The sequence below is a fragment of the Calypte anna genome, chromosome 3 (genome assembly GCF_003957555.1).
Source record: "Calypte anna isolate BGI_N300 chromosome 3, bCalAnn1_v1.p, whole genome shotgun sequence".
Classification (NCBI taxonomy): domain Eukaryota; kingdom Metazoa; phylum Chordata; class Aves; order Apodiformes; family Trochilidae; genus Calypte; species Calypte anna.
The window spans coordinates 83,089,294-83,111,219 of NC_044246.1; the positions used below are offsets into that span (position 1 = coordinate 83,089,294).

Genomic DNA, 21,926 nt, shown 5'->3' on the forward strand with positions numbered 1-21,926 from the left:
ATTTTAAAGCTTTGTCTATCAAAGCATTAGTTCAGTGTAAAGCCTGTTTTGGCAGCCATTACCAGTTTAGGTTAGTGCAAACAAAAATTCTTTCTGGATTATAGATCACAAAACACATGTATAATATCATGGATACAATATGGTCTACTTTCAGCTCTTAAATGAACTAATTTTTTGCAGTGCACTTCAATATTAAATAAAGAACATCTCAAACTCTGAGGAAATATGGTTCAAACTCTGAAGAATATGGTTTAACAGCAAGATATTCTCTGTACTCCAAATAATTTTTACCTCATCAATTTGTTCATGGATTTTCTCTTTGTTTCCACTGTCCTCTTCTTGTTGTTCTTTCTCCTCATTCTTGGGAGGCTGCTTTTTATTATCCTTGTTTCCTGAGTCCAAATTGTCATCTTTTGCAACAAGCTCTGAATCCTCCTATTAGCCAACAAATCCAAAAGAAACTCAATTATGCTACCACTTCTCAAAGTATCAGGAACAAGACACCATTTCCCACAGCAAAAATACAATACTAAAAAAACCCTGTGATATATCAAGAGCTATGCAAGGGAGTTCACAGTGTAGGTCACATCAAGTTAACAGTTTAATTTCTTTAATCTTCTTCTTTCCCACCCCCTCTCTCTTTACCTCATCCATTCCTGGTCCAGTTTCTTCTGGTTTACTACTGGAATCTTCATCATCCTCATCTTCATCGTCATCTCCCCAAAGTCTCTCATCCAGTTTATCATCAGCTTCAGCATTATCAAGATTTCCCATCTGCTTATCCAGCTCCTCCTCTTCATCTGAGTCTTCATCATTTTCTGTATACAGTTCAGAATGTATTTCAGCATGAGAGATAAAGCTTTTTTGTTAACTTCAGAAACAAACAAGCAATCATACTTAGAACCTTAATTTCATCCCCCTATGCTGTTGAATAATGTAGAAAAAACCCCACATGCACTAGTGCCCAGAAGAGCAAGTTCCTAATTATGCGGTTCATAGTGTTATCTTGGATATAAGGACACACAGAGTCATGTTTTGAAGTTAACTACAGCCAAATTCTCAAGTTTTCTGTTAATCTTTAACATCTCCACAAAATCAGTGACTAATTCTAAAATGCATCTGGAGGTTACCTCACAACAGGAAGAAAGAAATCAGCTCCCTTCATTCCAAAACCATCACAGTGAAAGGACAGAGACACTGTTTTCTTTGTACACTTCTTAGTGTTCATATTAGTACTTCTTAGTATTCACATACAAATTGGCACTACTCCCTTTCTGAACACTGAACTTACTTTTATATAAATGAAGCATATACTGACATCAACCACTACTGGACTGATCCATAACATTTGTTTTAAGTTAGCCATAGTGGAAGGACCAAACCTTGTTTATCCTGTTCTCCATCATGCATTTTTCCTTCAAAGTCTTCTGACATTTCGATTGCATTGTCTTCCCCTTCAATGTCTGGTTTAGAATCTTGATCCTCTTTCTCATTCTCTTTGCCCTTTTGAAAACTGTCTTCTACCTGAATTAATGTTAAAGCCAAAAATTACAATCGATCTTGCCTATATATTAAAGCTTAAAGTACCACAACACTAATTTATAAGCTTATATGAGAAGAGAAAAGCCAGCTTTGTGCTTCTTTTACCCAAAACATGCATAGCATGGATTTCAAGGGCTTTTCAGTTTTATTTGAACAAGAACAACCCAAACACTTGCCTGATCTTCACTTTCTATTTTGTCGCTCACATCCTTCTGGCCTTCCCCATCTCCCATGCCACCATCCTCATAATCATGAAACTGTGTTGCTCCCTCTCCAGCTTCATCTTCAAGTAATTCTTTTGGCAGACAAAACCCCTACAAAGGCAAGCAGAAACTCAAAACTTTCTGTAACAGTAAGCACATCTTTCAGTTTAGTTTCTACTTCAGACTTTTATATACATGAAATATATGCTTACAATTTATCCAGTGCTACCTCTAATAGCTTACCTTTTGGGCAAGCTCTGTAAAAATGCTAGTCAGAACAGAAAGCAATTTTCCAGTACTCCTGTGAGATGCCAGTGAAACAGTGAGGTAAAAGAGGATAAGGTCTGAGTACTTGCACAGCATGGGCTTTAGACGAACCAACAAATAGCAGGACTGGTTGAAGATCTGCAGTTAAAACAAACAACAAAACCAGCTGTCAAACATGATTATATACACACTCAGATGCAGCCCAGAGAGGGTAGTGACAGAGAATGAAAACATGCTTAAACCAGAGATATCAGTAGCTGAGCATCACTACAATTTTTCAAGTTTCCAGAGCTTTTTCTAGATTTTCACAAAGCTTGAAACTTTTCCTTTTTACTAAAGGAACACCTGGCTTTTGCACTACAGAGAAGTACCTTTGGCCATAATTTCTCAGATGCTTCCAGTTCTAAGGTACTGGGACAATAAGAAGCAATGCAGTTTTAACCACCAAAGTTCACAATTCCAAATTTTTTGGGACTCCTATGCCAACAGCTCTTGAGAAGAACAGTTTTACCTTATGTTTATCTGAAGTGTATGCTTTCTGATAAGATTTCAAGTTCTCTAGGAGTTCTGAAACTGCCAAAATTGTTTTCTGCAGATGCAAAGAATCCAAATCAGCAGAGAGATCTTCATCCAAAAGCTTAGTTATATGTCCTGCTTTAATCACGTCAAATGAGGCTGCATCCTCTGTTTGAAAGACATAAAAAAATTATGGAAATCAAGTCAGACATTCCAAAAATGTTATAGCAAGCAATGTAGAAATATCCTATCTCTTTAAATAGACAACTTAAATGGCTATTTTTTTGTGTATTGGTACCTCTGCTACAGAGGTTTAGGGATTTTTTATGTTTAAGGAATTTTTGTTCTTCATAGTTTAGACTCCTTCCCCTTAAGTAAAGTAACAATCTTACTACCTTCCTCTGGAGATTTTTCTTCCTCTTCTCCATCTTGCTGTTTTCTTTCTACCAAACACTGGATGGCATACAGAACAAGGTGGATAACAGTTTCCACTTTTGCTGAGAAGTGTTCCACAAACTCTTCATCTTTCTGTTGATTTCCTTTTGAACCACAAAACAGGCAGTTTTACAAAGAAAAACATTAAATTACATGTTACTATGTTTCCCTTATGCAAGGAGCATGATAAGCACACTAGGCAATTTTTACTATATAGTTCTAACAAAAACTCCTTGCTAATCCTGACCTACAACTATGGTGTAAGAACTGTCATCAGCAGTGATAAAAGGGAAAAAGCTATGATTGCAGAAATTAAGTCTGGACTCATTTTTGCAAGTTTGAATTTCATCAGCTGTTTCTGGATATCCAAATGAACACGGAGCCATCTTCTGCAATAACCAAACTAGTGAATACTTTTATCTTTCTAATACTTTTATCTATATAGTAAGACCCATAGAGAAAAACTGTCCTTACCATTGCAATCTGAGATGGAAGCAAGAAGATGTGTTCTCCAGGCTGTGAAATCTGCAGAAGTATTATGAACTTCTTCTTGTATATACTTAAGGCTCCTGATTAGGGTCATCTGATTTGCAGCTTGTCTGTCTTCTCCACTCGGAAGAAACAGGGACTCTATGCCTTGTAACTGAGCTGAGACTTCCAGCAGACAACTCACAGCTGATGTGCAAACTTCAAAATCTCTCCTGTAACAAGAAATACCATAATGCTGTAAGAACAAACACTTCCATTAAGATTAAACCTTTTCTTGGGGCATGCATGAGGGGCAGGCAAGTGATCGCTGTCTTGACCATACTAAATGAAAAGTTTAACAACAAACACATGTGCTACTTGCACTCCCACTTCTTGAAGGGGAGAAAAAATGAGGACAATACTGCTGATTATTACTATCATAATTTATGCTACAGATTAATTTTAAAATAAGAATTTCCTCATTAAGCGGGCATTTGAAGTTCATCGCACTACCTAAGGAGCTATGGGGATGAAATCCCAGCAGACTGAAGTCAAACTGAGAAGCTTGAGATGGACCAATTTTTTTCTGATTTGCCAGGAGAGTGAGAGAAGATATATACATTTGTTGGAAAATCCAGACACTGCATTTTGCAAGAAAAAGAGAATGGAAGCTTTTCAACATTTGCATAGGCAAACATTTTCAAGGTCGCTTCACACTTCTTATACGAACATAAAACACTCTATTTCATACACATGTAGAACTCACCAGGAATACAACAGGGTCTCACTTGACTGTTTTCTAATTTTGTCCACTTCTGCTTTCATTGCCTTCACATTTGTCAGCATTGCAGTCAATTGTGTAGCTAGCTGGACCCATAACTGGTCCTTATTTCGCATTCTGCATCCAGGAGGCAGTTGCTCAGTTGCTACTGGAGACAAGTATTTCAGCTCTGAGGGAATTAGGTCAGGTATTCCCATAAACATGTTTCTCATTTCAGGCTCTGAACTCTGCAAAACGTTTGTTTTGACATCTGTCCTTTCACTGTCACCACACTTTGTTAACTCTTCTTTTGGGCAGCATTGTATAAACCAAGACAGTTCCTCAAGAAACATCACGCACTGCATGGAAAGTTGCTGCACTTTGTCAGTCCAGTGTTGAATGCTGTCTTGAGGAGGAAATGCTACATTATATTCTCTGTCAGCAGCCAACCTAGAATCTATTTCTTCCAGACAATTCAGAAGGTTCCTAGTTAAGCAAGAAGAAAAAGTTACAATCACAGTTCTATGTTATGCTTCCCTTTCACAAGCTCAGCCTTCAGACTAAATTCAAAGGTCCAGTTAATATGGATTTACTGAAAGTGAAAACTTCTCCTGGTAAAACTAAAATGATAGTCTTTTTTTTTTTTTTAAAGTGTCGTTTATCTAGTGAAATTTTCTCTCCATTGTATATATTTGATTCATTCTGAAAACAAGGCTTTGTGATATTTCTCAGAACTGACACCATACAACCCTCGAACTCCAGTCTGGTAATAAAATTTTCTACCTTTATAAAAGCAAATTAGGTTCTAACAAACCTTCATTCTCTAAAAGGCTGCGTAACAACCAGCTTTCAATAAATGATTAATCTGGTTTGCCATCAAAGTCACAGCAATGCAGATAAGTGTCTCAGAAGTTTCACTACTCCAGCAACTGTGACAATGAGTAGTTTGCATCTTGGGCTTTTGTTGGCTTTGTGGTTTGTTTGGGTTTTATTGTTTGGTTCTTTGTAGATTTCCTTCTCTCTACAAAGGAAAGAGCACCTGACCTAACTTCAAAAAGTGTTAGGGATTATGTCAGTGATGAGCACAAATATGCAGAAGGAAGTGGAGTTTGCAGTGAAACTGACAAGTCAAGAAATGGAGTGAAAAATCACATCAAGTAAGAAATACTTCCTATACACTTTCCTCTTTCACAGTTTTGACACAAGATCTAGTACCACCCACCTTCCTAGAATTTTTCATTGTAAGCTGTTTTCTAATTTTGGCTTAAATTGCCATCCACACTCATTTGCTCCAGATCAAACCAACAACTTGAACACAAGACAAAACTAACCTAGGCCAACACCAAGTGAGAAATATTTAACAATCTATAGGTTTAACTGTGTAATTAACAAGAATAATTATTTTGTGGTCTCCGTGTATGCCAACCTTTTTTCCCCAAATTATTTTGATTCCAAAATATTAGCTGCAATTAGAAGATAAACAATATCTAAATCCTTCCCCCACCCCTTAAAGCTTTTCTCTCTAGGCTTAATTAAAGGGAGGAGAGAAATAGGGAAGCAGGGGGAAGAATTTTATTTTCTGTTAGCTTATTTTTAATCTTTCTTGAATTGAATTTCTTATAGTCAAGCTCTTTGTCAACAGAAATTGCAAAATACCTCAGTAAGATCCACTGTTCTGTCACTGCAGTAAGAGATTGTCTCTGTCTGACAAGTGTCTGCATGAGATGTGCAGTGAACCCTTTGCATCTTTCAATGCTACGTAGTCCAATGTCCTACAGAATAAGAGGGAGGGAACAGTTAAATGAATCAGCAACAACATTCTCTATGCTTCCATTACATTTCACTGAGCAGGCTGAATGGTTATGGTTTAAATGACCAAGTCTTAAAATGCAAACAAAAATTATAGTTATTACAGTTTACCCAAACCTAGTTTTTCCGCAGACACCCTGCATGGAAATTTAATTAGTTAAGCAGTTTCTGCAACAACAGTTGTATTAAATTCCACTCCTCGGGAGCATTTCTTATAAAGAATTTAGTTCCAGTAGTAAAGCTACCTTATATAAATGATGATTAAAATGTAAAGCAGTACCAGCCTGAATTTTACATTCATGACCATTGCAAAAACAACTTTCATAATTCATTTTACAAAACCTACTGACAATTACTTTCAATCCTTTCATTAGAAGGGATTCCATTTTAAAGCTTAGCATAAATGCTCACAACACAGAGCAAAACTGATCACAGCTACATTATATTATTTATGGTCATTATAAGCTGTGATGTTTGACATGATCATGTTGTAGAACAAGTGGTGAAGCACAGTGAGAAGAAAAGCAACAGGAAGAGATCCCTTTTTCCTGGAGTACTGGAAAAGTGGTACTGATTTGCCAGAGCTTATTTGTTCCTGCTAGTGATTTTAGACCAATTTTTAGGCAAGGAAACATATGGACAATTTTTGTGTTAGAGACAGGCTCCAGTTATGCCCCAATATAAATCTCAACTGACTTTTTCATTCGCACCAGCTAATCCTAGTTTGGTTTTCCTTACAAGTTTTGATTCAGCATTTTAGAAGTTTTATTCATGCATGAAAAACAGCCACTTGGGATCTGTTTGGATGAAAGATACCTCACATTGAACCAGATCATTAACTTAATTCACTGAACTTATATTTTTCATTCATAAACCGTCAGGCTTTATAATGCTGCATTTAATGATTGGTCCCAAGATACCACATTTCATATCATATTACAGAACACAGCATTATCTCACATCACCTTTTTACTACTAGGTAAGTTCAGTCCAAGCTGGCAATATAAAGTTAACAGAAGCAGAATTTTTATTTTTACTTCAGTGTTTTTACCTTGGCAGGTGCTAGCAATGCTGCCTGCAGCTGAGAGTGGCGTGCGAGTGACCGATAGAAGTACTTCTGGCATCCATCCCAGGCAGAAGAGATCTCTGTCAGCAACCTGGCAGAACAAAAAACAAGAGTTTGATATTAGAAAGGTATATAAGTTCTGTACCTCCACACAGCAAGTCAGCTCTTCTAGCTAAAACATTTCCTTACAATTATTTCTTTTGCAAAGGGATCGATATTGTAATTCTTTATATTCTCCCCAAGCATTCTTGTTTTAAGAAAACAGTTACTTTTAAGAATAAATTCTAAGGAAACCCTAAATAATAGCAGCAAAATCTATCTTTCAACATAATCTAATACTAAGATTCCCCAACTCCCTCCCTATGCCTAAATTCATCTTGATAGGAAAGCCTTTATTTTGGCCTTAGCGAAAGATAGAAATTAAATCTTGACACCTGAGGAGGACAATACCCAGTGTTTCTCAATGACAAATATCCATTATTGTCAGAAAAACAAAAGAGAAACACCTGAAAGAACACTTTTCCTCTAGATAAGCTTTTCAAGAAATGCCCACTTTGAGGCCTGTGTGTTTTCTTCTAAAATATTGCATTATTCAATGAAGACAATACAATTAAGTAATCCCTGTAAATCATAAATGACCTTTAATAAAATCAATAGCAGTGGGCAGGCCAGCAGTCTAATATGATGCTAGCAAAGCACCCCAGGAAAGGCTGGACAGAGGAGAACTAATGAAATCTAATTCATAGAAACAATGGATCTGAGGGTAGAGATGTCAAAAGTGCAAATTAAACCCAAAATCCTTGCTCAGTGGTACATGCCAGGACAGTATGTACAGCATTTTCAAAAGGAGAAATAATGGGAGAAAAGAAAGGGAATATGTACAATCCTAACTGAGATACAGTCAAATACCCACCTAAATTCACATGCAATAAATTCTATACATTATAGCCACAATTCATACAATGTATGTGTCAGAAATACTGTGTACATACGTGGCATCCAGTTCTGCTGTGCAATTTACTACACCTAATGCACTATGCAAGTCCAGTGGATGTAAGTAGAGTATTTCATTACAGTCTTTCGAACGGGACCAGGACAGACCTTTCCGGTACGACAAACCTGGAATGACATTTGAACACACATCCTTTTATGTCTCCATTCCCTGATGAGAAAAATGTTCTCTCATAGAGTTGGTATTAACATATGAAATCATCCGTTGGATTTTTTTTTCCCTGATGCTGTCTGATTTTGAAGGTGCTACAAGTTTTGTAATGTAAGAACACATCACAGCTTAGCTATATTCAGCTGAACACAGCTGAAGTAAGGCAAACATAGAGCTGTGTGTATAAAGAAGGCTGGCAGAGGTGGCCAGGGGAAAAAAAAAAAAAAAAAGGTTAGACCTGTAAGGCAGGTCAAAGAACAGCCTGAGAAAGTTAGAGCTGGAAAACTCCAACTTCACCTGTGTTTGAAGTCGCCTAAATACAAAAGCACTTTAATATTCTGGGAACTATTTACTGGGTACACTTCAACTCATTTAAGTAGCATCAACTACAAACCCTCAAACCTACAACTCAGACCTCCTCTCACCTCCCAGAAAGTATTTAGGGTTTTATGATTTTGGAGCAAAAAATGGGTACAAAATAATGAGCTTACCTCTTGCTTCTAAAAACTAGGAGTGACTTCTGACTATAGACTAGAAATAAAGTAGCTTTTTGCTTCAGAAAACATATTGATGAATAGATAATGTAAGAAGAAAAGGAGGTATCTCAAAGGGCTAACACACCAGTCCTCATAGTCACCAGAGGAAGAGAAAGAGAGACTTAAATGCTTCTAATGCTCAGTGACCTCAAGAACATAGTATTATGGTGGGTTTAGATGTACCAGGAAAAACAATAAAATGCTTAAGAACTTCATAGTTTTACACCAAGCAGATTTTTAGTAAAGCTCACCTGTTTTAGCAAGGCTTTTAAAGAGATCTGACAAAGCCCGTTGCTTTTGCATCTGAATATGCTTTGCCTCTGATTTCTGCTTCTCTTTATCTGCTGTCTGATCGAATGTTAAATTTTGCAGTTCAGCTACAGAATCAATGATACCACCTGTACAGAAGACAGCAGGGAAAGGTAAGAGATGTGAAAATGTACTACACACAAAGCAGCCCTGGGAAGATAATCTGGGAAGGGAACTATTTATCTATTCTTTTTCCTGTTTTGTTCTATTTATGTTGCAGAGGTGAAGTATGGGATGGAAATCACAAAAATACATAACCTGTGAACTGGTCGAGATTTTCCACCAGGCTTAAGAATGAATTATTTTCTGTAACTGTTGCACACATTTTCTTCATCTTTTTAGTAAGCTTAGGCAGACGATACTGAAGAGATTCTTTATGAAATGTAATGCCATCCTCACACTCTTCTGGGAGTGCCCTCTGAGGAAAAAAAAAAAAAAAAAAAGGAAAAAACCAAGTTAAATTATACACACATACTCAAAGATGTGATATTGGATGATTAAGAGTGAACCACTCCAAAACCAAGGGCTGAATTCTGCCTTAATCTGAAACCCTTTAGACAGTTCAGCACCAACACTTAGGGAAAACCTTCAACATGTGCATGTCAGGCCTACAGTAGTTTTGAAACCAGCCAAACAAATTAAAGATGCCATGATCAGGTATTTGTCATTATCTCTTTCACAGAGCTTATCACTGCTTCAGGTCAGTTTCCTCAGCCTTTTAGGCTCAAAGGCACTTTAACCAAAATCTCTAGTGCCCTCAGGGCATTAGGTAAGAACACCATCACTTACTTTTCACTAGATGGAAATGTAATTGCACTGCTAAAGAAGAAAAATGAAACCAACAAGCAAGCAGAAAATACTGAATAACATAAGTAACAACCCACCAGAATGTCCAAAGCTTATGCCTAGGCTTTGTTCAACTTAAATTTGCATGCATCTTGTATAAGGAATGAAGAAAAAATTGAAAAATGCAACAAGTGAAACCAACAACCCTTTTGATTGTCAGTAGCAGGCTTGCAAAGAAAACACCAACCAACAAACCCACAAGCACATTGGATTTGCATCACATTTCTGCCTCCTCATGCTACTCTCCACACTGTCAAAGGCCAAGAGCAACACCAGCCACTCTCTTGGTCTGAAGACCAAAGCCTTGGAAGTGCAGAGTAACTGAGCAACTCCCACTCACTCCCAAATTCTGTCAAGTTTTGATTTTCTCCTTCCATCCTTATTAATAAAAACTAATGGATGTGAACACGAACCTATTTCAGGCAGAATATAAATTGACTTTACCTCTGAGCTAGACACTCTAAACTGTGGCACCATGGAGTAGGATTTACAATAAATCAGCTACAGCTGACATGTGACAGTGTAGTCCATTACCCTACCAGGACTCAAGCTCAAAGGAATTTTATATTTAATCAGAGCATATATACACAAAAATCCTACAGCTGCATAATCATTTGCCTGGGTCCTTTTTTAGAAAAAAAGGGTAATAATTTCAACTCCCATTCCATATTACTACACTAGTAGGGAATGAACAAATTGCTTTAGACAACATGCAAGCAACTTGGAGCTGAACAACTGCTAGAATCTCTATCTGAAGAGCACAGACATTGTGCCAAATCAATACAGAACATGCTTGTCTTTCCCTGCTGCATTCCCACCCATCTGCAGTGTTTCATAACACTGCTCATAATTAAGGCCAAAAAGTTGGATATATTCAACAGATTTGATGCTTACATAAGATTTTCCTGCATAAATCAATGAAAAGCAACATCTAGATGAGAACAGAGAAAATATCCTCCCCACACTTAGAAAAAAGAATACAGTCACCTTGGCAACATCTGTTCTAGCAGACAGAGTTTTTCTTAATGTGTTGTTTAACCTCTGAATTTTAGTCTCTTTGTTCTCAGATTCTTCCTGGTTTTCCAAGCAGTCCAGTTGCTCTTCCTTACCAATTTCCACCAAGGCAGGTCGACATGGCTCATCCAAAACAACTTCAAACTTCTTCATGAACTTAAAGAGGGTCCTAATTACCAACAGAAAGTTAAAATGCTACTGAGTATTATTATAATCCTGGAAATCTCTCATCTGTTTGAAATAAAATGTTTCTTCTCTGTTATGAGCAGAGGAAACATTCTTGCATTCAAATATAGTATCACAGAAAAATAATCCAGAAGGAAGATTCCAAATATAGAACTTAATTCCAAGCTCTGTGTTACCTGCGTATTTTTTCAACTGATTGTTTTATAGCCCAGAAGCTGACATCATTCCACTTTGAAATTTTGACAAACTCCTGTTAGAAAAATAAACAAATAGACTGATTATTCATATACATGCAACAGTGCATTTACATATTAAATATGATCTTTAAAGCTGACCAGCTATGATAATCTGGTGGTCTTAAAATGCAAGATGTTTTAGTTAGGGAGCAAATAATTTCATAGGCATCTTATCCTATTGATAAATGCATTTACATTAAAACTGCTGCACAGCCAGATATTGTAATATCTAAAGGGGCTTCACTGCTGAGTAGAAACCTTCATGGCTAAATGAGACTGATCAAACACTGAAGACTTCAACCAACCCCCCACCTCAAAAAGAATTTTTTTTGCCAAAATAAAGGTGAAATACAGTAGGGATTTCAGTGGTCAACAGAGCTAATATCTGCTCTACTGTTCCTTTGAGTATATCAGTATATTATCTGAGCACTATTCCCATTTACCTTAAGTTCCTTTTCAATAGGTTGACGAAGTTCAGTGATTCTGCCCTTGACACACTCTGAAAACTGCTTATAATAATTGTATAGATTCCACAGGACACTGCACAGGACATCTAGAAGGGACAGACAATAATGAGCTCCTTTTAAAATAGGATATTCTTCAATATCAAGAGGAGAAATCCACACTCCCTGCCCTCTTATTTTGTAATCAGGAAGCTTAGCAACACCAAAAAACAAAATACACTGACCAAAAAGACTCTTCACCAATGTATTTATGACCTACATCAAGTCTTGGATACCTGATGGACAGGTTGTGGTAAAGAATCATCATAGAAGAGTCTGAGTTGAAAGGGACCTTAAAGATCATCTAGTTTCAACCCCCCTGCATGGGCAGGGATGCCTCCCACTAGACCAAGCTGCTCAAAGCCCCATCCAACCTGGCCTCTTCCAGGAAGAGGGCATCCACAACAACCCTGGGCCACCTGTTCAGGGAGGAGGACTCAACACATGTAATGCCAACAACTTACCCTTTTCTGTTACTTGAGGCATCAGCAAGACATGGCAGTGGAAAACCAGTAGTGCTTGAAGCCGTGCATGAAACTCTCCCAGTGTGGATCCTTCAATGAAAGCTTGTAAAGTGCTGACCAGAGTTTTTAGATCCATTGGCTCTTCTGAATATTGCACCAGAAATTTAGAAGGAAAGGGGAAGAAAAAAATTAGGTGCCTTTTCTAGCTGCAGATGGAGGCCTCTTACCCTCCAAATCTGTTTGAAATGTTTGTATATGCACAACATACAGTTATCACAGTTCTCTCTCATTTTAGATGCCTTTCAGACATCTTTTCTTTGCATGATCTATATTAGCCATATGAGAGACACAGGCAGTTCCAGAAGACCCTGAACAGTCATGGAATTTATAGTAGAGCAAAGGGTATAAGAACAGCACCTGAAAGTGCACTGTCAAACTCTGGCATTTAGGACCTTAATTATGCATCCTTAGTAATTGATGGAACTGCACGGCACATTCATATATGGACAGTGCTTACCTTCTGTGTTTGCCTCTGTGTGTTCTTGAATGTACTTCTCAATCATCTGATAGATTGAGAACCAGTGCTTTGTGGATTTCTCCACATGCTGCTTCATAATATTGTCCAAACTTACTGACCAGCAACTAGAAATAGAATGGAGAAAGAAGGAAAATAATAATAAAAAAAAGCTAATATACCGTGGGTAGTTTGGGCTCCAAAGCAACACTAACATTATTCTCTGTTTCTACACGAAAGGATAACCTTATATGATGGAATAATCTGCACACATGCTTAGTATACATAATAAATTCCAGAAACTAGGAATGATAAAACAAAACTAGTCAGAGCTAGGATCAAAAGTTTCTTCTCACAAAATCTGAGATAGACTTGTGGAATTCCTGAACATGGCATATTGCAGATATAGAAGTTTTATCTGGTCTTAACAGAAGACAGGGCAGAATTTTTAAAGGAAAATGTAATGGGAGGTGTTAAATAGACAAAGCACTGCAAAACCTAAGGTGAAAACAGGAGAACACTGATACTTATTAGGATGAAATCCTTTAGTTATCTGTTCTGCTACTAATTGTCCTGGGGCATATATATAGGGTCACTGGGGGCTGGACATGCTTATTCTGAGCCAATACAGCTGCTAGTTTGAGGGATTTCCCCCCAATTTATTGCTAGAACAGACACACATTTCATGAATATTATTCCATGGTTAAGGCAATTCTGTACTGGCATGTATCTCCATACAGAGAAAGAAGCTTACAATATCTCAGAAATAGCAGTAGGGAAGGACAATTCTTACTTCAATTCCAATCTCCTCCACTGAATAATCAGTTGTGTGACTAAATCAAGATGTTTCCTCAGGGACAGAGCTCGACTAGCATTTTCCTCCCAGTCCTGGAAAAAAACAATAATTCTCCTTTATACAAAGTCTTCACATGACAAGACTCATGCAGTTCCCTTGATTACATTCTTACTCAAACTTAAGGCACGGAGCATATTCACTTCCCCAAATTCTGGCAAGCAGACAGCTTTCAATTGTTTTTATCATGGTACAAATATAAACAAGGAAGCATAAAAGAGATAATAAAAGTTTTCCTTAGCTATTTTCTTACCTGTGCCTTTGCAAGAAGTATTTCCAAGCCATTCAGAAATTTTGAGAGAGGACTAGACAGTGGAAAACTCCGAATTCTGTCCATCACCACTAACAGCTGCAGAATGAAAAAAACAAGTGTTCAACCTATAGTAACTGATTTTCAACAGAAGCAGCCATGAAGCTAAGCTAATTTGTATTAGCATAGCCCTCCTCTGCAAGACATAAGAAAAAAAATAATATTTTAAACTATTTTTTAATTATTATTTCAAACTGCTTCCTTATTTTAGTATAAGCTCACAAGTAGTTTGCCGTGAAGTCCAATGCACTCAGGGAAAGGAGCACAAATGACCTTATGCAAAAAGGTCCAACTGATTCTTAGTTTCTGCGTTGCCTGAGGACCCCACAGGCCCCCTAAGTGGGACTATGTATATATTAATTTTAAAGCACCATGAAACAAAAAGCATTTTGGAAAAAAAAAACAAAAACACAGGAGCTCAAATAGCAAATGACTTCAAGAATCTTTGAGGCATGGCAGACTGAAGATTGCTTAAAACTGTAAGATCAAAGTAGGCAATGAATAACACTTAACATTTAATAACTAAAATAAAACAGCTAATAATACCTAAAACCTCTTATAAAAACTTGTGGTATGACTTCAGAACTTCTGCATAAGTAATACATACAACATCTAGGCAAGTGTATGTGTGCAAATGTCTATGCATATCTATTTACATATTTACACACAAATGCACTTCTAAAATGCTCCAGGCTTCCCCAGTCCAGTTTTGAGGTGCCTTTACCTGTACAAGCACTGGATGCTCTGGCCATTCCTGCAGTAGCCCATTTACTTCCTTAGAGAAATTACTAAGTACAGGTTGGCACTGTCGGACTTGCTGAATATTAGGATGCTGGTAGAAGTCATATGGGCCATCTTGCTGCAGCACAAGATCTGAAGTTAATTCCTCAAAAAAGGTATTGTGAAGAAGAGTGCTAACTAGAAGCTGGCTTCCCAGAAGACTGTCATTCATTTCAGAACCTAGGAAGAAAAAAGGGCAGGCATTTTACATGCTATAATTGGTTTTTTTCAACTGAATAAAAACCATTTTGTTCGTTTTCCTGTATCCCAAGCCTTAGAATGTTATATATTACAAGAATATGGCACACATAAGCAATGAGATGAAAGCATTGAAGCAAAAAAAAAAAAAACAAACCCACAATGAAATATTGCTAGCAAACTTACCAATTAAAGGGTAGAATTGTGACACCAGACATGCACCAGTCTGGTAGCAGGAAATAAATGTACTGAAATAATGTTTGGCTTGGTGAGAGGGCAGACTCTGTCGATACCAAAGGGACTGAGCAAAGTTTAAGCACAATTGTTGATGAACCATCATTACTGTTTGCATAGAGCTCTTGGACAAAAGGGCTCTATCAACTTCTAGCTTCCCTTCCAATGGAGCTTCAGTTTCCATTTTTTCTTCGAGGCTTGGCTGAGCTGTGATATCTTCAAAGTCCTGCAAATTACATGATAGCTGAAGGTCAATTACAATTTTTTTCCTTGAATGACTCCCCTCCCCCACTGCTTCTTTTTTTCACTTTTTGGCACTGCAACAATACACTAATGCTCTGGAGTTGGCACTATATAGATACACTGCATACCTCCCAGCTCAGACATGAGTCAGAAACAGAACACAGGTGAACAGAAAGAACAATAAGAGCATAACCAGTGCAGGCAAGAGTGCTGTACAGCAAGCCCTGAGCTGCTGCCAAGAAAACCCCTTTCAGAAAAATCAGTGGCATTTGTATCTGCTGATAAACCACCTGAACGCTTGGTCACTTGAAGATCTGAACTATTACACCCCAACAACAAACTCACACACAACTGATTAGTGCCTTTTTGCACTGCACAACATTGCTCAGTGAAGACACCATTCAAAAATCACCCAATACAGCAGGCTAGTTAAATTTGAAAACAACATCACAACTTTGTTTAATTAAGGGAATTAGCCTTCTTCCAAGGTGATTACACCACAGCAAACCTTACTTGCTAAACAAATCAAACTCCAGAATTCTACAAGTAACTAATGATACTGACATTTCTTAACTTGGACTTTGGCTGTACTGTGGCTCAGCTGAATAAGTCCAGAAATTAATTCCAAAAACTTTCTAACAAAGACCAGAAAACAAACACAGTACTTAATACCTTCTTTATCAAAATCTACCACACATTTTTCTTTTGGCTCCATTCCTCATCTCATTTTGCTTATAGAATGCCTTTTCAGGAGCTACTTCAGTCATGCTTTTTGTCAATTACAGTTGCTACCTTTTCATGAAGGGGAAATCTCCTCCTAAATTCTTCTTCATCCTCCTCTTCCTCAGTCTGTCCTTTGCCATGACTTTTACTTCTGTATCTGTACAGGCTGCGTTCCATTGCCTCCTGCTCTTCGGCACGGCGTTCCTGTTCATCCCATTCATTTATAATTGCCTAAGGAAACAAAAAATAGCATGCTTTTACAAAAGTTAGTGTTTAAAATCACCTATTTCAGAGAGGTAGAATATGTCTTGTTTGGCTCCTACCTCCTTTACAGTTTACAACAGTATAAATAAAAGCCAACTAACTTTAAGGAAGATTTATAAATTACCCTCTCCAGAAACAAATGAGCTAAAAGTGACAGAAAACAGTATGCAACAAAGTGTTTGGACAAGTTCTAGTCTCCTTTCTTAGCCATTTTATAAAGAAACTCCCAACAAAATTTGTTTTAGTTTAGTTGTGAGTTTTTTTGTTTTTGTTTCTTTGTTTAGTTTGTTTTTTGCTTTGGGTTTTTGTTTTGTTTTTTAATACAGAAAATCTTTGGTAAGCATCACAGGCTATGATTTTATGCCCTTATGAATCCAAACAAGGTAATCCAATATTTTTTATTATGCTAAAATTATCTTTTATCAATTCAATCAAAAGAGAAAAGTTTAAGACCATTTTATTGACAGTTATCACAGTAGAATCATTGAATGGTTTGGGTTGGAAGGGAGCTTCAAGATCATCTTGTTGCAACCCTCCTGCATGAGTAGGGACACCTCCCACTAGACCAGGTTGCTCAAAGCCACATCCAACCTGGTCTTGAATGCTTCCATGGAGGGGGCAGCCACAACTTTTCTGGGCAACCTGTGCCAGTGTCTCACCAATCTTTGTCAAAAAAATTCTTCATGATCCCTCTCAGTTTACCCTCTTCCTGTTTAAAACCGTTGTGCCTTTTCCTATCAATACATGGCTTGTTGGGAAGTTTGTTCTTGTAAGCCCCCTTTATATACTGAAGAGCCAAAATAAGGTCTCTCTGGAGCCTTCTCTAATCCAGACTGAACAACCCCAATTCTGTCAGTGTTTCTTCACAGGTCTCTGATAATTCTTGTAGCCCTCCTCTAGACCTGCTTTAACAGATCCATGTCTGTCTCATACTGGGGACAAGGTAGTTTAACTCAGGAACCATGGCCATTGATATTCAATTCATACCTGACACAGATGTCTAAAAAGCTGCAGAGATTCCTTGTCCATATCTCCTCTGGATAATACATGGCATCGAAGTTGCAACAAAGCATTCACTAAGAGCTGTTCCAGAGTTGGGCAAGGCTGCTCTGCTCCCTCAGATTCCACTTGAGAGTGCTTCAGAGAAAACTTTTTAAGTCCACGAAGGACCTCAACTGAATTAACTGAGCATAAAATTTCTGCACGAGCAAAGTATGTGGGGAAGGCACGGCCAACAGAAGGAAATGTCAACAAAGAAGTCAGAAGGTTGGTCAGATCAGCTGGATGCACACAACTTTTGAGCATTGCATAAGCTTCAGAAGCCACTAATCGCATGCCATGCTGCAACTGTAGGATGGCAGCCTGCAGAGGAATGATGGCATCAGGGAACACAGCATACTCCTCTGCCAGGTGCTTTCTGAACTGATGGTGTGATTGCTGCCAAGATGCTTCTTCATTGAGCAGGTTTTGTATTGCCTGAAGTGATTTAGGTCTTTCCCCATGGAGGAACTGCAAAAGGCGGGATAAAAGATCTTGGACTGAAGAAACTCGTGCTATGCTGTTGATGTACTGGTGAACTTCCTGGTATAAGCAGTCATAGGGTGGAGCTGGAGGTCTGAAGGCCTTTTTTCTGGAAAGACTGATTATTTGGTCCTTCAACCTTTGCATTCTTTCATGCAGCAGTCTGTTGAGGAATAACATTGACCAGTTTATACATAGAAACATATTTCATAGAAACATGCTGACAGATACCTAACATAACTGTTAGACACAGAGATTTAAATGTCACAAGGAGAGACACCTGAATAATGTGCACATGTACATCTTTTTTCCATCACACTTCGAATTTCAACTACTTTTTTGCTTGTTACCTGATTGCTCTATGAGCATTACAAAAAAAATAGTATTACTGGAAGCAATTGGTAAAGCTCATCCATTCAGAAATTGCTTTCAGTTATTACTGTTCTCTTCAAGCAATGGCACAGAACTACCAGATCCTCTACATGTATAATAATGAAAACTCCCTTTAATAGTGGAAAATCATTAACAATATCCCTTTTTTATCTCTACATATAAGGAACCCCTGGAAACATGCACAAAGGAGAAAGCTCTGTTCACTTAAAACCTCCTTATCAAGTGCCTCAGATAAAAAAATAAACCCAGCAACAAAACAATGGCTACAAATTCTGAATGTCAACATTATATTCTAAGTGGTAAGATACTTAATTAATCTGCAGCACCATAGGTAAAGGCTGTTTCTAAAATACATATCCAGAAATCTCTACTCAATACAAATCAGTCCAAGAACTGCAAAACAGCACTCACATCTATTAAGGGCCTCGAAGAGCTACAGTGATAGCTACACATTTCACCTCACTTCAGTTTGTTGATAACATTGTCACATTTTAATGAAACTACTTTAATTTAGATGTATGGCTTTATTTTCAGTTCTGGGCATAGCTTCAATTCTATCAAGATAGGAGGGCCACTGGCTTCATTATTACATGTACAGCAGTACAAAGTTTGTACAGGCAATTCCTTAGTACAAGGTAACAGAACAATTTCTGTGTTGTGGTTACCACCTCAATATGTAAATAAATTATTTCAAATCAGCAAGCGTTATATCTACATAAGAACCCAAAAATTGTTAAGCTGTGGAGAAAAGCTTTAGAGACTGAGCATGCAAAGATGAAATTTTCTATTTGAAAGAGAAGAGTTTAGTTGCACGAGGTATTACCTGAGATGAGGATGAATATAATTGCTGATTGCTTCATCTTCAATACTTTTTCCTGTATGCAGCTGGGATGACAAGTCATTTGTTTTCCATTCACATTCCACTTGGTGTAACTAAAAAGAAAAGAATAAACAGTTCTCTGAGATTCTGGTTTTGGTAAACAAGTAATTGGATTGGGTTTACGTGGCAAGGTTTAGGTAGTGGGAGGACCAGAGGGGTGGCTTTTGTAAGAAGCTGCTAAAAGCTTTTTCAAAGTTCCAGAGAGCCAATGCCAGTCAGCTCCAAGGAGGACCCACCACTGGCCAAGGCCAAGCCCATTAGCAGCAGGGGTAGCATCTCTGTGGTAACTTTTACAAAAGGGAAAAAAACTGCTGTGCAACAGCAGCCAGGTGACAGCAGTGAGAATCTGAGAAAGCAACAGCTCTGCAGTTTTTTGGTGCCCAAGGTGAGGAATGCACAATAAGGATGGTAACTGGAAGAGGTAGTGGGCAAAACATGGAGTGAACACAGAGAGCAAGAGGGGAACGATTGTGGGGAATTTCTGTTGTAATTATGGTAAAAGGATAAGGGGTGGATTGTGTGTAAATTATCCACTTTTGTTTGGTATTGTGATGTTTGATTTTGGTGCAGGGAATTTTTTTGTTGATGCAAGTGAAGTTTGTGAAGATTGTGTGATGAGTATGTGTTATAATTAAAATTTTTAAACATGTGACACACAGAGGATATTAAGAGAAATTGTAACTATACACTCTAAAAATCACGACTACAGATTTGCTGAAGAATACCCAAGCCAGACTCCTTTGCATTGACTGTATATATTATAGAGGTAAATTCCAACTCTGCTTCACTCACCTCTTCTTTCATATACTTCAGCTTGTATTCTCTTTTAACAGCTGGATCAAACCTGGTCTGCGGAAGCCACACCTGGATCTGCACCAAACCAATATTCACCCAGAGGCTTCCTCGCCAAGCTGTCTCTGGTAACTCCTCAAGTCCTTCCCCAAAAAACTGCTGCAAGCAAGTAAGCAGGAGAAACAGGAATTCTTTAGGAAGTAACTCCTGATCAGTGATGCTTGTAAGTATCTTGAGAAGATACTCGTATGCAATAGGATCCTTGAGGTAGAGCTTCTCACAGCACTCCAAAAATTCCTCTTGATGATCCACTGGAACCAGGTCTACCAGGGAAGACAGTTGTCTCCCTAGTATTATTCCTTGTAGTCTGGTGTCTGTGTACCTGGAGCCAAAGGAATGAAACAAGTTTACACAACTTGTAAACTTCTGTAATATGCCCAACTTAAACAACGTCTATGTGGAAGAAAGGTCTTAATACCTAAAGTCTGCTATGGAAGAGACAGCCAGGTTGGTCCACAGAGCTGTGTTGACTTCATGAAGCTGCTGTGCTCTCTCCATCCATTCTCCCAGTGTCACATGGGATGATGACAGAACAGGAAGCCCACTCACATCCCACTGGCTTGTCTTGCTGCTGCTAGTTAGAATTTCAAAGAAGCACTTTGAGAAAACGGCTCGGGTCAAAATACCTGGGCCCTAAATTAAGAGATTAAGAGTTAGATTGTTCAGATACAACTTCCACTGACTTTATTAGAGAGCTTACAGTATTGCTTTAGCAAGCTATTGAATTATTTAACAAGAGTATTGAACCTAGTTGTTTGGTTAGGTCAGAAGAGACAAACCTTCATAGAGCAGTTCACGTGGGATTTAGAAAAGTTCTTTTCTTCTGTTGCAGGTAGCGGCCTCCAACTCAACCAGTAGTCTGGGTCTGTGGTGAAAGTACTGCTCCAAAAGGATGCTAATGCAGCATTAACTAGTTGAGATGACAGAACAGACATGTCTTCAGGGGATACCTAAGGAGAGAAAAAAACCTAGAGCTGAGAATAATTTACAGAGGGCAAAAGAAAACAAAAGAGAACATGCAAAAAAAAAAAAAAAAAAAAAAAAAGGAAAAAAAAAAGGAAAAAGAAAGAGAATATGATGCGGTTTTCCAGTACTATAAGATAATACTCAGAAACAATTTTGCTTACATCTCTTTGAGAAAAAGACCACACTTCCCCAGGTCTGCACTGCCTACTCCTGCTGGTGGAGTATGCATAGTGTTTACAGAGCAAGTTTTCAGAATACAGTCTCTAGTTTACATCTGTGCCACCTCTTGTCAAGACAGACAAAACTACATTAGCATGAAACAGATAATACTCTCTTCTGAAGCCTTTAAAGTGAACTTGGTCATTTACTGAGCTTTGTGGAAACATGACCACCACTGTAGCATACCTAATATTAATGAATCAGAATTGCCCTGACATCAAACACTCTGTAGAAAATTCATCATGTAACTCTCAGTCTATCTGCTTTGGAATATGGACCTAAAGAATAATCAGAAGCACAGGAACAGAGGCAAGTATTTTTCAGCATAAAATTACTTTGAATACATTGATACAACCACGTTTGGCACTTCACATTCAATTCCCTAGTTTTTATTAGGTCGCAGATGGATGAATGGAACAACAGTATTAAACTAGATCATACATAACCGTTATTTAAGATTTCATAGTGCTATATTTATGTCTTCACATTGTGTATTAATTATGCTTTCTGCAGGCTCTCAGATAATAACCTCTCATTACAAGGAGGAGCTATTATTGTCAGCCATAGGTAGAAAAACTGCATGTCACAAATCTTGAGAGATATGCCTTTTTGGAAAAATCTGTTAATAAATTCTGCAAGATAAATTAATTCTGC

At 37.9% G+C, this 21,926-nt stretch overlaps 1 protein-coding gene across 1 annotated transcript in view; it reads right to left on the reverse strand.

Annotated features, from left to right (window-relative positions):
- MDN1 (midasin AAA ATPase 1) overlaps window positions 1–21,926 on the reverse strand; it is a 101,051-nt gene that overhangs the window by 16,385 nt on the left and 62,740 nt on the right. Inside the window, exons 59-87 of the mRNA XM_030447151.1 lie at window positions 20,867–21,037; window positions 20,506–20,720; window positions 20,028–20,409; window positions 19,179–19,288; window positions 17,429–18,125; window positions 16,247–16,408; window positions 15,164–15,437; window positions 14,724–14,959; window positions 13,943–14,038; window positions 13,630–13,724; window positions 12,840–12,964; window positions 12,323–12,466; window positions 11,799–11,908; window positions 11,296–11,369; window positions 10,907–11,102; window positions 9,332–9,491; window positions 9,016–9,162; window positions 8,059–8,185; window positions 7,052–7,157; window positions 5,848–5,963; window positions 4,198–4,677; window positions 3,438–3,664; window positions 2,924–3,067; window positions 2,524–2,696; window positions 1,989–2,150; window positions 1,719–1,856; window positions 1,383–1,524; window positions 646–818; window positions 292–435 (exon numbers count right to left, since the gene is read on the reverse strand). Of these exons, the coding sequence (XP_030303011.1) occupies window positions 292–435; window positions 646–818; window positions 1,383–1,524; window positions 1,719–1,856; window positions 1,989–2,150; window positions 2,524–2,696; window positions 2,924–3,067; window positions 3,438–3,664; window positions 4,198–4,677; window positions 5,848–5,963; window positions 7,052–7,157; window positions 8,059–8,185; window positions 9,016–9,162; window positions 9,332–9,491; window positions 10,907–11,102; window positions 11,296–11,369; window positions 11,799–11,908; window positions 12,323–12,466; window positions 12,840–12,964; window positions 13,630–13,724; window positions 13,943–14,038; window positions 14,724–14,959; window positions 15,164–15,437; window positions 16,247–16,408; window positions 17,429–18,125; window positions 19,179–19,288; window positions 20,028–20,409; window positions 20,506–20,720; window positions 20,867–21,037 (5,526 nt within the window). The remainder of the gene's footprint in view (window positions 1–291; window positions 436–645; window positions 819–1,382; window positions 1,525–1,718; window positions 1,857–1,988; window positions 2,151–2,523; window positions 2,697–2,923; window positions 3,068–3,437; window positions 3,665–4,197; window positions 4,678–5,847; window positions 5,964–7,051; window positions 7,158–8,058; window positions 8,186–9,015; window positions 9,163–9,331; window positions 9,492–10,906; window positions 11,103–11,295; window positions 11,370–11,798; window positions 11,909–12,322; window positions 12,467–12,839; window positions 12,965–13,629; window positions 13,725–13,942; window positions 14,039–14,723; window positions 14,960–15,163; window positions 15,438–16,246; window positions 16,409–17,428; window positions 18,126–19,178; window positions 19,289–20,027; window positions 20,410–20,505; window positions 20,721–20,866; window positions 21,038–21,926) is intronic.